The sequence below is a fragment of the Pinus tabuliformis genome, chromosome 3_2 (assembly GCF_031772625.1).
Source record: "Pinus tabuliformis cultivar Carrire ecotype Pingquan chromosome 3_2, CPIR1, whole genome shotgun sequence".
NCBI classification, from domain to species: Eukaryota; Viridiplantae; Streptophyta; class Pinopsida; order Pinales; family Pinaceae; genus Pinus; species Pinus tabuliformis.
The window spans coordinates 600,985,584-601,002,986 of NC_142302.1; the positions used below are offsets into that span (position 1 = coordinate 600,985,584).

General features: G+C 36.0%; 1 protein-coding gene across 1 annotated transcript; it reads right to left on the reverse strand.

The window, feature by feature from the left end:
* Window positions 1–15,578: 15,578 nt before the first annotated feature.
* On the reverse strand, window positions 15,579–16,328 carry LOC149182028 (uncharacterized). The gene is made up of 2 exons (XM_089414429.1): window positions 16,262–16,328; window positions 15,579–16,117 (listed from the first exon to the last, which is right to left on the reverse strand). The coding sequence occupies exons 1-2, from the start codon at window positions 16,326–16,328 to the stop codon at window positions 15,579–15,581; spliced, it is 606 nt and encodes a 201-aa protein (XP_089270555.1).
* Between the last annotated feature and the right edge of the window lie 1,075 nt (window positions 16,329–17,403).

Consider the following 17,403-nt stretch of genomic DNA (forward strand, 5'->3'; position numbering starts at 1 on the left):
ATGGATATTCCTATGTTACTTTATGCAATGGATCGATAAGATTGTGAAATACATAGACAATGAAGCAGTGAAAGATCATAATAGACAAACACATATAAACACAACAAAATTAATAAGGAGTTCACCCAATACTCCTAGTCCAACCTTCAGTGGTGACCTCTCTATTATGTCTTCAGAACAGAGTTTTACAACAGTATGAGCTCAACTTGAGTCTCAACACACAACAGATACAACAGCAAGAGTTTTTCTTGAACCTCTCAAGCCTCTCTGAGTACACAGACTCTATCAATCACTCTTTTTCTTTGTCTTTGCTCTTCCTCAACACTGCCTACTTCTCTCTTCTGTTTTCTATGGATTTAAAGCCAATCTATGTTGTCTGTGCATTTCTCCTTCTCAGCTTTCTGTCTCCCAGCCTTTGTCTACTCAAATCCCTCTTCTAGCATTAAATAATCATTGCATAATGCATTAAGGGGAGGTGGCCACCTATTCTGCAATGGATGAGTGCATTGGGCCTTTGAAATCCCTGAAATGGCCACTTTTTGTTAACACAGATAAATGCATTCAAGATTGTGAAAATCCACCAAAACACTGTTCATTCGGACTTCAAACATTCATAATTCCGCTTTATACTCCTATCGGGTTTGCCTTAAATCATTGTCACAAGTCGCAATGTTCCTGTGTCATGGTTTCCCCTTTGTATTTAAAAATACATTAAAACATTGAAAATAACATAAAAATGGCTTCCTCCAAACTTACATTTTCCTTCCCAAGCCCCTTCAGGTCCAGGTTCCATTGCATCGTTGCTTCCCTTTGTATTTCGTTTAATAAATGAAATACATGGAAATACATTAAAAATGCCAACTGACGGATCTCAAGTCTTATGGAATAACATTTATATATCCATCAGGTCTGGCTAATCGCATCAAATATATATATATAGATATATATATATAACATATATATATACATATATATATATATATATATACATATATATATACATATCTATATCTATATATATATATATACATATATAGATATATATATATATATATGTATATATATACATTTATATATATACATATATATATGTATACATATATATATGACATAATATATATGTATATATATATATATCTATATATATGTATGTATGTATATATATATATATATATAGCTATATATATATATATATATATATATATATATATATATAGAGAGAGAGAGAGAGAGAGAGAGAGAGAGAGAGAGAGAGAGAGAGAGATAAGCCCCGCTCCATTGTGTTTTCCGATTGCGATATCGCGATGCGATTAATTGCAATCGCATATTGCTCATGCCCCGAGCCATTGTAAGCACTCCTTCGTATTTACCGATTGTGATTCTGCGATGCAACATGGGACATCGATCTGCGTGTTTAATCGACGGTCCTTGTTGACCTGCGCTAATCACGATCACATACACCATGTGATCTCCACCGATATCCGCTGATTGCTATTGCTGATTGCGATTCGCCGATCGGATCTAGACCATTGATCGGCCAGATCTGACGGCTACTGTGCATTCACTGTTCAGGTCACCAATAGCTCTGTTTCCACTGTTTTCTTGTGTTTTTTTGCCTCATGATAGTGTTTTCTATTGTTTCTAAGGGCTCTTCCTGTGCGATTTTTTTGATCTTTTGAATGATTTTTGAAGACTTTGAGGGTAAATGGATCCATTTTGGATCAATTTTACCTTGCTTGTCTCAAGAATCCAAACATGGTTTCATGCGGAAACTAATGCTATGGGTGCACAAGCAAAGAATCAAAGGAAATAAGTAAGACAAAACAAAATAGAGTAAGCAAAACAAAATAGAAAGGAAAACACTAATCCTACTCCTAAGCTAAGCAATGCATGTGCCAACTCATGTGAAGTGATATTTCCAATGCAACCACTGGCGCATTGGTTGACCCATGTACATGATGGCATGATTAACAAGAAAGATATTCAAGTAAACCAATAGTCAAGTAATATTAAGAGCTGAAAACCAAAATGTTCGAAGTTTCAATGCATCCATAGAAAAGAAAAAATTGAAAGCACATGAAAGGAATTCTGCAAATGTATCATGGTGTTGTGTCACATTGTGCATGGATAACAATTATGTACAATCCTTCAAACTTGATAGATGAGCAAACTTGAAGAAAGAAGAAAATTTTTGTTTCACAATAGTTCTTGCTACGTATGGTTCCTCCAATGCATGAGCGACAAGATTGTGTGATTGTCGTGGAGGATGTTAAAACTATAAACTAGATTGATTTTCAACGTGAATAAAAGAGTGATGAAGAGCCTAGGGAGATTTCATAGATTTTTGATCGGAAGTGCAACTGACCTAAAGGCTATGAGAACCTACCATAACCATCATCTTGGGCTAAAGTGCCTTGACAAATTGAAGGGTTTCCACTTCATCAAAGGATGGATCATCAAAGACCGGTGGCTTAGAAATATCAATAGTAGGTGAACCAGAATCATGATCAAATGAATGAGTGAAAAGATCACAAAACCACAATTAGAAAATTCAAGATGGGCATTGGCATCCTCATGATCTGACGAATTGTAAAGAGGGGTTGATGAGAACAAAAAAATTCACCCTCGGAATTTCCGCAAATGAAAGATGAGAGATCGAGTGGATTCGAGAAGAAATATTTTTCCTCTTTGCAAACAAATAAAATACTGACATTCTACATGTTATGTGAATGATCGGAAGTAGAAACATCTGGAGATGAATTTTCACAAGAGGAAATAGAAATGGAAGAATCACAGAAGATGTCAGGATGAAGCAGATGAGGTGTGGATAGAAGGAGTTCATCCTTCATGTAACTTCTTGTTCATATTCCCACACATACTCATTAAAAATGATAGTGCAAGTTGACTGTTCAACACCAACTCCGTCCATAACATGATCCTCGTGAACATCACATGTGAAGTTCAGAATGGATGAACACAACACACCAAAATTTCAAGAATCAACAAATCCAGTGGACAGAGGCTGAGTGGATGAGACCATGTGATAAACATCAGTCTTGTAGTTCAACTCGACGTAGAAATCCAGAGCAGGTGGGGTAGTAGGAGATGGTTATAATTCAATAGGTGGATTCACAACTTCTCCCACATCATTATGCGGAGCTAGAGTTGTTTGATTGGAAAGGGACAGGGGGTCACTTGGGACAAAAACATTTCCTGTCTCATCTTTAGAAGTTCTAACATCAAGGTACGATGGGAGGGTTTCAAAATATTCTAACTCATGTGGATTTTCCGAGATGTGAACAAGATACTAAAATCTTTTAGTCAGAAATTTCTAGTCAACTTCATCTTTCAGAAATTCAAAACACTAATGATAGAAACGATCATAAAAGTGTGCAATTGATTCGTCAACTGTTTTTCTCAATTTTAGAATTTTATGGTGAAGTTCTTTATGGTCATAAAAGAAGAAAGCATGGCCTAACTATATGAAAATGTAGTTAAAAGAGTGTTTAGATGTCACAGTGAATGTATGACACCATTGATTGATGCACCCTTCGAACGTGTAAGCGAACAACCCATAGGTAATATCGTCTGATGGGACTTCATTCCTATCATAGAAACCAAAAAAGGAAACTTTGTGAATTAACAGGGATGATCCTCTTTTACCATCATGTTTGAGTTGTGACAAGTTATCTAAAACATCCACCGACACATCAAAATCAAACGTGTGATAAAAGCACGTCAGGGTTGATATTGTGATGTAAGTCATGAATGATGTGTAAATATTCAAACATACTTTGAGGGCTCATCTTGTCATCTCGCCCAACTTCTAGTGCTAGAAATGTTGACAGTGTTGGACTTGCCAACATTCAAGGGGATGTCTTGGTAAGAAGTCCCAATTAGACCTCAGAGCATTTGGAGTAGGAGTCCCAGGAGTGGGTGGTAATGTAGTGCCTTGACCGCAGTTGCATGCAGAGGTAAGTATGATGACTTTGGTTGGAAGAAAGTGTGTTACCTTGCAATGATTCGAGTGATATTCATGGTGGTTCTAACACGCGAAGGTGAAAAGGAAGTGTGCCCATTAGAAGCTTGTAATAGTACATAGCTTGAAAGGAACACACAAGTGGAGTGACATCACAAGATGAAATGTGGAATCATCCACAAAAAAAGTGATGGCTTAATCCACTAGCATGCATTCAAGAAGATTCATACTATTGCATACAAGTAGTTCATAATAAAATGTTTAAGTTAAACAACATACATTGCTAGAGCAACCAGAATAGTCCAACTATAGTAATAACATATGCACGAAAGCATGTCAGCTCGGCTATATTATTATTATAAGTGAAAGCTCCATCCATACATATGCCATTGACATCTACTAGCCTTAATAGTGGAACATTACAATCAAGAACACCTGCTCCTCCAAAGAAGTGTACTTGATATATGTTGTGGAGAAGCCAAGGCTCGTCATAATACTCCCAAGCCTTCTCTAAGCCAAAGCCTTGCCAAAATCTTGGCTCCCAAAAGCCTGTTCTATGATTTATGAGGTTCTATTTATAACAAACGGTGGGGTGACCCTTAACATTACCCTTTGTGACTCTTTGACTACCCTCATGATTGTTCAACTTCTTTACAAATAATTCATTAGGTTACATAGTGACTGTTCACACTCCAATAGTGACACTTGGAATTTCACTTACAATACATTTACGATTAATATACATTTTACACATGTACCCATGTGAGACAAAATAGGCTAGAGATAGCCTAACAAGACAAAACACTACGGCTTAGAACTTTGGGGAAAGCCCAACTCGACAACCTCCACTTGATGCTTCTTTGTGACGTACTGGTACCAAGCTTGGTATTGTGCTATGGTGTCCCCAAACTGCATGATGGTGTCTTTCGGATAACAGACTCTTCCCTTCATAGCTTATGGGTATATGGTCTTGGAACCTTTTTCCAACTCATCCTGAATCATGTACAACATGGTCTTTACCATGACAGGACCACTAATATACTTCTACATGTTTTCTGTTCTCAACTCCAAGTCATCGTTGGTGGCCTCTTGCCTTAACTACTTCATGTACCTGTCAATCTCTAGCTGAACTTGGTTCTTATGCTTAGCTTCAGTGAGGAAACCAATTGACATGATCCTGTGTGTTATCATTATAACATCCAAACTATTATACAATAATGCATATGAAGCATGTATGCTACTGATGAATGGGGTGAGTTGCTCATAGTTTTGGATCAACATATCGATCCTTGCTTTGTCTATCTCTTCCTATGGCTTCATCATCTTTGGAAAATTAAGTGAGGCTCCCTTGTACCTCATTGTCCATTCTTGCAAATGGGTGATAACAGAATGTATTTCCTTGAGAGTTTGGAAAATCCTTCTACTCCGCTATTAAAATCCATATAGATGGACAACCTCCTTATGCATCGTGACAAATCCATCATAGAGTTTCCGCATTGTGGCCTCAATAGTTGATCCTTCAATAGGTATCACTTTCCTCATCTCTGCCATTATATAACCTACAGATTTTTCTACATTTTGCCTAGCTGCCTGCAAGTTCTTTTCCATTTGTTCATTCTCTACTAATAAGAACTTGACATTTGAGATCATGGCTCCTACATAAGCGAAGGTGGCATCGGCCATGGTAACTGGATGCTTTTTAACATATGGCACAATCACATTTTCCTTCATAAATGCAGGTGAAGCGTGATCATCCAAGAAATTATTTCTCCATTCATGTACAATATTCCTCTACAACTCGTCAAATCATAGATTGTTCACATCCATCACTGGATCATCATCAAGGAGAACAACCTCTCCTTGCTTGCTCAGGATTGGTTCTGACACTGGAGGTGGTGGAGACTGAGGGGTGACCTTGAGTGCATGAAGCATGAGGTCAATGTCTTGTTCATGTGTTTCAATCACCAACTCCATTTTTGTCACTTCGATCAATTGCTCAATTTGTTGAGCAAGTTCCTAATGATGCATCTACTCACCCTCTTCTTCAGCTACTGGTTGTTCTGACTCCTCAACCTCTATTGGCATTATTTTCTTTGTCATTGTGCCTTACCTTTATTATTTTTCCTGCTTCTACTTCTCTCTTGTTCTTTCCTCATCATCTCCCATCCTTCCTTTTGTTCTTTCTCTTATTGTTGTGATCTCATTTCTACCACCTGCAAGCTCTACTCTTCTCTCTTCCTCCACTTTGTTGTCTGTTTCCTCTACTTCCTTTTTCTTCTGATGCCAAAGTTTCCTACATGAAGATTGAATCTATTTTTACTCTGTATCTTTTTTATCCCTCTATTATGTCAAAAACTTCCTCTTTCTTTGATCTTGTACTGGATTGTTTCCTTATGCCATTACTTCTTGGCTTGCTTCCGTGTTAGGGTTGACTCCTTTTCTATGAGCAGTTGAGTGTCCCCATATATTGGCAAGTTAACTAGTGCTTTCTCAATTATTTCCCCAGTATTGCTTTCAGTTGTCTCTCTTGATGGAACTCTCTTTGGTACCATGGTACAATTACTGTTGGAGATAAGTGCTTCACGAGTGTGGTACCTGTGGGACAGAAGGGACACTCATGGAAAGCAAACATTAGCTCTTACAAATCTAACTTCACGGCATGTTCAAGCAGTAATTAGCGCATCTGATGAGAGGGATTGCATAATTTTTACTATCAAGGGAGGCTGACTAACTAAAGGAACTACACATTGCATAGTCCCAATAGTCAGTGTGGAAGCTTAATGACTGGAACTATGTAATGTGCAGTTCAGCCTGGGCTAGGGCAGGGGAGAGACTGCACGTTGCGCAGTCTCAATGACCAAGATGGGAGACTGGCTCTTGGAACTATGTAGTGCAAAGTTGGAGCCAACCCAGGACATTCTTGACACAATTCCAAAAGCCAAGACAGAGGCCTTGATCTCCTAAATTACACAATTCATGCATTGAAATGTTAGATCCGGGTAAGGGGACCTGGATCTGCCCATGGGGAGTGGGAAAATCAAGTAGATCTGAAGGATGATGTGATGATGCACATAGATCTAACTTAGTATTAATGCATTAATGTGAAACAAGTGCATCAATTAATAAAATTGAAGGACAACGAATCATGCGAAGAGAGCCGCCAAAACAACGATCGTTGGTGTAATAATGGGAAAACTCATGCGATACTTGGGAAAAACAATCTACAAGTTGAAAAAACACTTCTATGAGCTAAAAAAAGTTAAAACGCTAGTATTCGTTCATAGAAACAAGTGAAACAACACTCTCACAAGCTAAACAACAAAAAGCGACAAAAAAAGTGGCAAAAAATAATAAAAGAAAAACTCAACCAGAAAAGTGATGAAAATGCTCCGAAGGTTCCTTCATTTCCTTGAGAATGATAGAACTTAATGATTGAATTTACAAATGGGCTCTAAAGGTGTCCACCACATAGAATTGGGCCAATTGGTATTTATGACGCATATGCCTAAAATGATGGACAAAAGCAACACTTGGCTTAAACTTCTAAAGATAACAATGTACCACCTTTGGGAAACTAATAATAGATCCTACTTCCTAGGGATGCTTCTTGCCCTTTAGTTTCCTTTCTTTTCCAGGGGAAAACCTGCCATGGATTTCTCGAAGAAATTGCATAGTTTTGGGAAGGATTGGGGAACTCTTTGGCTCATGCACTATGCAGTTTCTGAGCACAGTGGGTTCTATACAATTTCTGGGTTGAGTGGCTCTAGGTTTCCCATCATCCTCTTGAAATTTTTTCGGATGAAGGTTGGCTTTCAACTAGCTCTACACAGTTTCGTAGCTGAAGGCTCACTATCAGCTTGGACTACACAATTCACAAGAGTAAGCCTAGTTACCCTCAAGGATTGTGCAATTCGCTAAGGCAAGCCTACAACTGGGTGAATACCAAGTCAAGAGATCAACTTGTGGGTTAGACAATAAACCAAGTAATAAAACACAAGCCATGATGCAAATAACGAAGCTCAATCAAAAGCACAAGTACATGGGTCAATGTGAGATGAGCTATTGTGATTTAGGAGGGAGGCTCCAAAATGAAGCATAGGAGAATTTTTAGAGGATGGTTGTAGCTGCTACAACACAAGCTCAACCAGAACACTCCTCTACTATACTGCAAGTGTTATTTGTCATGCACTTTAAGAGCACTAATATATTCCTTGCTATATTCTTCATTATTGCATTCAACATCTCCTCTTTTTCTGTTGCTACCTACAATGGTTAATTTCTAGCAAAACAATTAATAAAATAACAGACCAGTTACCTACCATTTTCTCATCTCCTTTCTAGATCTACACCTCATTGGAATTTATTTCTTTGTACATTATTTCAAGTTCTATTCCTTCACAACAATCCCCTTCTACTCCTTGACCTATCTTTTATCTTCAATCTTTTGTGCCTCTTTGTTTTGCATGTCCCCTTGATTTGAAACTCACTGGCTATGTGATGCTTTCTTCATTTCTTCTCCTGTTCGACACCTTTTCTTCTAAGAGCATCACTATTATGGCTCTAATACAACTTGATGTAGTGGAAGTGACAATTCCCTATTTATTATGTGGTGTCTCTCTCTCATTGTCAGTATCCCTATTCTTCTCAACTCTTTTCCAATCATGGCAGTAGATTTTTTCTTTTACACATAATATTGAAGCCCCCTTTAAAAAAAACTATAAGGAAATAAAATTATGAGTACGTGAGTTCTCACCAGTCTAGGCCAATGGGTCAACCCAACTTGAGGTCGGAGGTTGGACCATTATGATTTTCCTCCATGCATGTCGACTTCACCAAAGATTGACAACACATCAACTAGACCTTAACCCAACTACCATTACATGGGTTGGGTCTAACGGTCCCAAATTTGACATCGCTAATGTTGGTCCCACACTTGGTCAGGTGTCAGTGGTAATTTTTTTTTTTTATAAAATTCAAATTCCCACAAGGCTCGATTCCCAATTACCATAGACTAATTATGGCATTGACTTGAGTCTTCTTAGCTATTTTCATGTTGGACCTTCAAACCACATTATTCTCAACCCTATTTTACTCTGAACCATATGAAACTAAACCTAGGCATGAACGGTTCTTGGCCTTACTGTAACCCACACCTTTTATCACATTCTCACTCACCATCCATGCTACTCTTTCCTTACATGGTTCCTTCGTAATTCAATTTGAACTCATAAAATGTACACATAAGTATGCACAATTCTAATAGCCTGTACTCGATCCTCCTTCACAAAGTCAACACTAAACCCATAAACAATAATTGCAGGAGTCTTGTTTCGATCTCACCTTATCGATCGAAAAAATATTATACATAGAAGCTAAAAAAGGATCCACTTATACTTAACTCCTTCACTTTGTTTCCTTCCACCAACATATATCTGTCAGGATAAAAATTAAGGGATTGTCCTGTCAAAACTCCAAACAAATAGAACCATATCTATAGAGATACTATGTAGAGAAATAATACACAGATACACAAAGAGGATTCAAATAATTCCATATCCATTCTTAATCAAGAAATATTTACGAGTATTACAAACCTCATGTCTAAATTCTTATCATCATACCTTGGGATCTACCCTCCACTATTCTACACACACCTCTACAATAATATTGGCTCAGGAAAATATCTCAACAGAATAGTAAAAAATGGGCATTTTCCCAATATTCTAAAATTATGCAACAACCAATCTAACACTTGTTACATTGGCAAAGGCCCACCTGGGCAGCCGATAAAACAAACCAACACCTCAACTTAACACTTGGTACTATTTAAAAATGCTCAATTGGCCAACACATCAACTCATCCTAAATATCCTAAGAACCTAATGGATCTCATTTGTACAAAGTCATGAAACTTGGCTCTACACTAAAATCCACCTAATTCCAATTTATAGAAATTAAATTGGAGAAATAATACCTTTATCTAGAATTTACATGACCCCTTAGGATCCTAACCAAAATGAGTTTTACTATAGTGATGCTCTAACATCATTGGACTATGGATTGTTGATATTTGAGCTTTGTCAGGCATCCATTATGGTTTTAGTATTTCCTCCTTATTTGAGCACTGTGGTTTCAAGTGCTGGCTCTATGGTTTGAGCTTGCAGATAATGGATTGTTGATACATGAGCTCCATCAGGAACACACTATGGTTTTTGTATTTCTTCCCTAGTTAATAATTGTGGTCTCAAGTGTTGGTTCTACTATTGAAGTCCATGAACTATGGATCATTGATATGTGAGATCCACCAAGCATGCACTCTGGTTTTTGTATTTCCACTTGAAATATATGGTATGTATCTTTCTGGTATAGTGATGAGTAATGACTTGTCCCCTCGGTTGGTTGGTGATATGACTTCATTAGTACATTTTTCATCATGGGTTCGAATCTGGTCAAGGCAAGTCATACTTTTTTATAAAATTTATTAGCCCACTATTTTTTTCCAGTTTGTAGAAAATTCAAATGTTCCGTGGGGAGAATTTTGTAGGATCATTGTTGGGAACTAGGAAATTTGTAGAGCACACCCTAGAAATGTCATTTTGTAGAATGTTTAATTTAATGTTTGATTTTATACAGTTTTTGAGGGCTTATGGGCTCAGTTTTTAGCCAATTTAGATTCCTAAAGAAGCATGATGATCAAGGTTCAATAGTGAACCTTTTTAAAAGAACAAAAATCCATGATGATGTATTGTTGTTATCGAGGATCATTCTTATGTATTTTGAAGGCTTATGAGTAGGTTGTAGTTAGATTTATGTATGTGGGAAGAGGAGGTTCACATAAGGATTTTGTGTATCTAGATTAATCAACAAGTTGGAACAAAGTATGGAAAGAAAGTGATAGATTTACAATAGTAGTATGACAACAACAACATGATTAGTTTTCAAGTGCTACATTAAATAGAAGACAATCCAATTTCAAATATTATGAAAAGTGGTCAATAAGAAGTTAAAGGAGGAGGTGGGTTCCTCCACAAAGTTTGGCGTCTTAACTGGGTTGCAACCTACACCAATTTGAAGCTCGCATATCTCTTAGGTTGGTAACTTAATTCAGTTGTAGCCTACAATGAGTCATTTCTTGCACATTCTCGAGGCTAGAACCTTAATTAGGTTGTTTCCAGTAGTTGCTTACATATATTGGGTGTGGGTGTCTCCTGCAAGTTGTGCTTACAAATCTATGTAATGAATTGAAGAAGAATAAGAGAAATAATTTGTGGTTTTCTCCCATAAGGGTTTCCATGTAAAATGCTTATGTCTTCTTGTGTTGATGTGGTGGTTTCTTGATGTATTGTTGATGCTATGATGGCTTCTTGATGCATTGTTCTATTTATTGATATGTTTCAAATAGTTATGATACGTTGCGACATAATTTTTCGTTGATAAGAAGTTGAGAAATGCTAAAATTGTTGCCAAACTGATTCAACCCTCCCTCCTAGTTTGATATTTGATCTAACAATATATCTATAGTCAACATTGACAACCACAGATGACAATGTTCACTGCTAGTAAACCACAATTAGCCATAGACAACCATCTTCAAAAAAATACAACATAATGTGACAACCATTGTTGACCATAGACAACAATGTTAAAAATTTAACATTGCAATATCACAAATAAATATCAACAATGAAATGTATGAAACTAAATCTGTTAATCCTTCTGTAAATTGAAGTAGTCAAAATGTCATGGACATGGTAACATTAACGTAAGAAAATAATTTCTAATCTATAATAAGAGAAAACGACACATATTAGATGCATAACCATGCATTGTTTTACGAACCATAGTCAGCATGGGAATTAAATTGAATATTGGTTTCAATGTGACAAACAATTAACAACATCATAATACAACAAACAATAAACAATTTTATACTATGACAAAGAAAAAATAAAGTTGTAATATGACAAAGAGCTAATAATGTCACAATGTGATAAACAACAACAAAAGTTTGCAATTTGATGAATAAGAAATTGTATCACAATGTGATTAACAATGAAGAGTGTCATAATATGAAAATAAACAAACCAATTCACAATGTGATGAAATTGGAATGAGAAAAAAATAACAACATTTCAATGTAAAAAAGAACAAATGACATTGCAATATGATGAACAACAAATGATTTCACACTTTCACAAATAATAAATATTGTCATAATTTGAACTAGGTTTCCCAAGTTTACTAGGTTGAACTATGCTTACTCAATTTACTAGGTTGATTTATGTTTATTTGTTTGACACGAGTTTACCAGGTCAACCATAGCTAACAATAGTTAACTAGGTTTACCTAAGTTTACAAGGTCTACTATATATTGATAACATATTTACTATACATTAATACATGTCACCTATGATTGACTATGGTTAGTTACGGTTAAAATGGTCTACCATAGTTAACATGAGCATCAAAGTCAACCATAGACAACATGAATGCCATGGTTAATCATACTCACCATAAGCATTAACTTTAATATTTCTTGAAATATGACAAACAACAAAGTTCAACATCGCAATGTGATGAACAGTAAAAAATGTTGCAATGTGACAAACAACAAATAAAGTTGTAATGTGACAAACAAAAAATGTCACAGTTACAAAAAATAATGATGTCAAAATGTGATGAAGAAGAAAAAATGTTTTAATTTAAAAAACAAGAAACTATATTGCAATGTGATGAACAATAAATAATGTCATAATATGACAATTAATAAACCACATCATAATGTGACAAACAAAAAACAACATTTCAAACTTAAGTAAAAAATAATAAATCACATCATGATATTATGAACAACAAATGACTATAATTTTACAAAAAATAAATGTCTTCACAATTTGAAGTAGGTTTACTAGGTTTGCTTAGCTGACCTATGTTTATTAGGTGAACTATATTTAGCCATGGCCAACTAGGTTAACGAAGGTTGAAAAGGTCTACTATAAATTGATAACATATTAACTGTGTATTAACACCTAACCTATGGTTGATTATGATTCACTATAGCTAACATGGTCAACCATTATCAACATAAGAATCAAAGTCAACCATAGTCAACATGGGTGCCATGGAAAACCATATTCACCACGAGCATTAGCTTTAATATTGTTCCCAACGTGACAAACAACAAACAACATCACAATATGATGATCAATAAACAACGTCACTGGGTGAAAAACAACAAATAATGTTGTAATTAGACAAAATAATGACACCGCAATGTGATGGTCAAGAAACAATGTAATTTAATAAACAAGAAATGACATCGCATTGTAATGAAAAATAAACCATATCATAATGTGACAACCACAACAATAAACTATAGTCAAACATAGTCAACAAGGGTGACCTAGGTTTGCTAGGTTGACATAAGTTTACTAGGTTTACTAGTTTAACGTAATTCAACTAGCTTAAGCATGGCTTATTAGGTTTACTAGGTTGACTTACATTTACCAAGTCAATCTACATTTACATTAACCTAGGTTTACTAGGTTAGGCAAGGTTTACTAGCTTAACCATGATTTACTAGGTTTACTAGGTTGACTTAGGTTGACCTACTTTAACATAAGTTCAGTAGCTTTACCTAGGTTTATTAAGTTTACTATGTTCACCTAGGTTTACATATTTACTAGGTTGACCTTTGTTTATTAGGTTGGCCTACATCTAATAGGTTTACTACATTTACTAAGTTGGCCATGGTTTACTAGATTGACCTAAGCTTCTAGGTTTTCCAAGTAGACCTCGGTTTACTAAATTGTCTTCGACTACCCTAGGTTCACATATGTTTCATAGTTTTATATAAATTCAATGGTTAACTAAGTTTAGTAGGTTGACCTATGGTTAACTAGGTTGATGTAGGTTTAGTAAGTTCACTAAGCTTACTAGATTTACTAGTTTGGCCTATGTTTGCTAGGTTGACCTAGGTTAACTAGGTTTATAAGGTTTAGTAAGTCAACTTAGTTTACTAGATTTATTAGCTTGAACTAGGCTTATTAAGTTGACCTATATTTATGATGTAAACATAATTCTAGTAGTTTATCCTAGATTTACTAAATATACTATATTTTGTTTGTCTTAATAGTTTGAATAATCTCTTTTTCTTAATTTCACTGCTATCCTAACATGACAACCACGACCTTATTTATTAATTTATTTCAATAAATATTAATAATTTTCTTTATTAATTTATTTCAATAAATATTAAAAATTTTCTTTTATTAATTTAATTCAATAAATATTAAAAATTATTGCCTTAGTATAAGGAAATTACACATCATGTGGGATCAAGCAAGTTTCGTCTCTCGTATACTTATAAACCCCCGAGACGCGAGGTGACTCCCAATAACGGTCGATCTCACTATCTCGACCCCAATAACGGTTTATGGGTTTAATTTTTATGGTTTATGTCTTCACGTAAACTACGGTTTATAGGTTTAATTTTTATTGTTTATGTCTTCACGTAAACTATTGGTTTTGGCTCGAAGGTTTCTTCGAGGTGACTCCCAATAACGTTCGAACCCATTATCTCGACCCCAAATAACGGTCTAGGGGATTAATTTTTATTGTTTATGGGTCGATCCCACTATGTTAATTAATGGCCCATTTCTCTAATCCTAATATATGATTCTCTGTGCAAAGAATTATAAAGGTATAAAAGTAGTCCTCCAACCATGCGTGTGGCATTAATATCACATATCTGGCACTCACTTTTTTTGCACGAGACTGGTCGAATGGTTGGTCGGCGATATGTTCAAATGAACGAATCTCGAGTTAGGAAAGACCATTTTGGTTAAGAATTGGGTCACTGGGTTGGTATGATCAGGAGAAAATATTTTTTTGGAGGATCATCGTGTTGTTTATTTTGTGATTCTCGTATGAATTTGTTTTTTAACCCATGTCAATTATAATTAAATGGGCTAAACAAATCCACCTCATTTCATATATTTTAAATGTCAATTATTATAATTATATTAATAAATGTGATTAATACTTTAATTACCAGAAACTAGACAATAAGCTTAGTTTCTTAGAGAAACAGCTTTAAAAACCCAACCCATTTTTTGCAAAACTAATCCTTTCTTACGGCTATGTTTCTGGATTTCCTGTCCAAACTCATGTTAACTCTAGTTCAATTAAAAAACGCCAATTGTCTTTTCGAGCTACTCATGCAAATCAGTTTCCTTTTCCCTTTTCGATCTATACATGCAAGTGATTTCCCAAAGATTTAAGCCTCAGAGGAAAGAAAAATCATCACTCATCAGATGCAAGCAAGGGATACATCAGAACTGAGCAGCTTCACACCCTGGCGAGTTAGCTTCACCGCCATCATCAGTTTCTTGTGAACAGAGATCTCCATTCTGAGGTACAAACTCCAATCTCTGCAGTTGAACTTATGAACTCAAAACACACAAATTATCAACGTTATGATCTCAAAACATTATTTACCACAAGTTCACCGCACATTCGCGTAATAAAATTCGACTAATCAAACAATCTCCATTGACAGTTACAATATTACAGCTGTTTGGCTTCGATTGTCATAGCGTTAATTTCCTCCACCAACATATTCTCCATAGCCAGATCCAGTGTGTTCATAACCTCCACCGCCTCCCATGTTTGAGCCGTAGGCATTACGATCATACTCACGAGAGCCAGGGTTGTAACTGTTACGAGCGAAGCTTCTATCGTAACCGGAATCCGCGTTGTACCTTGAATCGTAGTCGTTGTTGCTTCCCGAGCGAACGCCATTCCCTGATGAGAATTCATCGTTCTGCTCGTAACGACAAGTAGATCCGTAGACGGTACCCGACTCGTCCCGGGCACCGGCCCCACGGTAGGGCGTGGAATGTGAACTGTACCCATTCCCGAATCTGGCATCTTCATTTCCCTGATTCTCGGCATTTGGAAAGCTAGGCATGGTGTTGGTCGAATCATCTCTATGGCTAGCACCAGTACCTTGTTGCCGAACCCTTTGTGCACTGGATGCGCCATCAGAGCCAGCAAGGTGGGCATCATTAGGTTCCTCATATGCAGTCCCGCTGCTAGAACCGTAGCCAACTCCACCACCGACACCGTCACCCGACTCTGAACCGAAGCCATTATTTACATCACGAATAGTATTAGTGCCATAGTTATCTTTGTAACCCTTAACACCACTCTCTCCTCCATTAGTACTAAAATACGTGCTTTATCTCCCTTCCACTGCACAGTCAAGATAGATCAACAAACCTAACGTGCGCAGAGCAAACCATATTAGGGAATAAGCATATAAATGGCGATAATCCATGCACACCATGCACGGATTCCAAATTCATACTGAGACGCTTTTGGCCCAGCAATTTCAGGATGACTGCAGATACGGAGAACTATAAGATTTTACAAATTAGGAGTTTTGATCATAATTTGAAGGAGGTATTGAAGATCAATTTAATTAAATTCTTATATATTGATCTTGATCTGTCTGAAATTCACTAAAACTCTTATGGGTCACGCGCATTTTTAAATTATTGCTAGAGATATGGGTCTGTGATGAGATACATATGGCTACCGACTAAGCGCAAGATATGTTAACATCCATTTTTTAAAGAACTAAGAGATATTTTATGATCTTAACGAGTCTGGCGTTTTTCATGTTTCTTAGGCTCCTGTTGAGATGGAACGCAATGTTACAGATAATTTCATTCAAAGAAATCAAAACTAAAACAATTTGCAGTCGTAAACCCTCAAAACCTCCTTAAAAATTATATGATCCTCTTTCATCAATATCCTTGTGAGATATTGTTGTATGAAGCTAACCTTTAATTCACTGAAAATTACAGTGAAGGGATACTGACAATGGTAGTTATAGAGGCACAAATCTAGAATAACGAGCAGAAGAATTTATTGTTTAATCTATCGAGTATTGATCTCAGCAATCTCACGAGGTTTTGTGTTATGTTTACTAAATTGTTTCTCGAAGTCTCATTCTTTTATGATATTATGAAAATGGTTAGGGAAATAGTGGAATTTTTAAGAACCATTAGATTTATATGTATAATAAAGGGGGAATCCCATGTTATATAGGAAAAATGAAAAACCATCTTATTAATAATATAATATGTATATATAATTTTTTTGGAGAATCTCTCATTATATTATTTTGTAAAATCATGGCAAATCACTACTACAAAATGGTGAATCACTAAGAAATGGCAAATCACTAATACAAAATGGTGAATCACTAAGAAATCCGGGTTGTTGCATTCACTTAGCACCAAGAGGGTAGTCAAGAACAAACTGTGAAAGAAATTTCAACATTTATAGTGAATCACACAAGCTTGACTAGTTACCATTAAGTGCGCCACTCTAGTGACTAAATCATAGAGATCTCG

Coding starts and splice junctions, on each gene's coding strand:
- LOC149182028 (XM_089414429.1), bottom strand. CDS start 16,328: ATGGTGTGCATGGATTATCGCCATTTATATGCTTATTCCCTAATATGG. Junction 16,118..16,261: donor GTTTGCTCTGCGCACGTTAG/GTTTGTTGATCT, acceptor GCTTCGGTTCAG/AGTCGGGTGACGGTGTCGGT.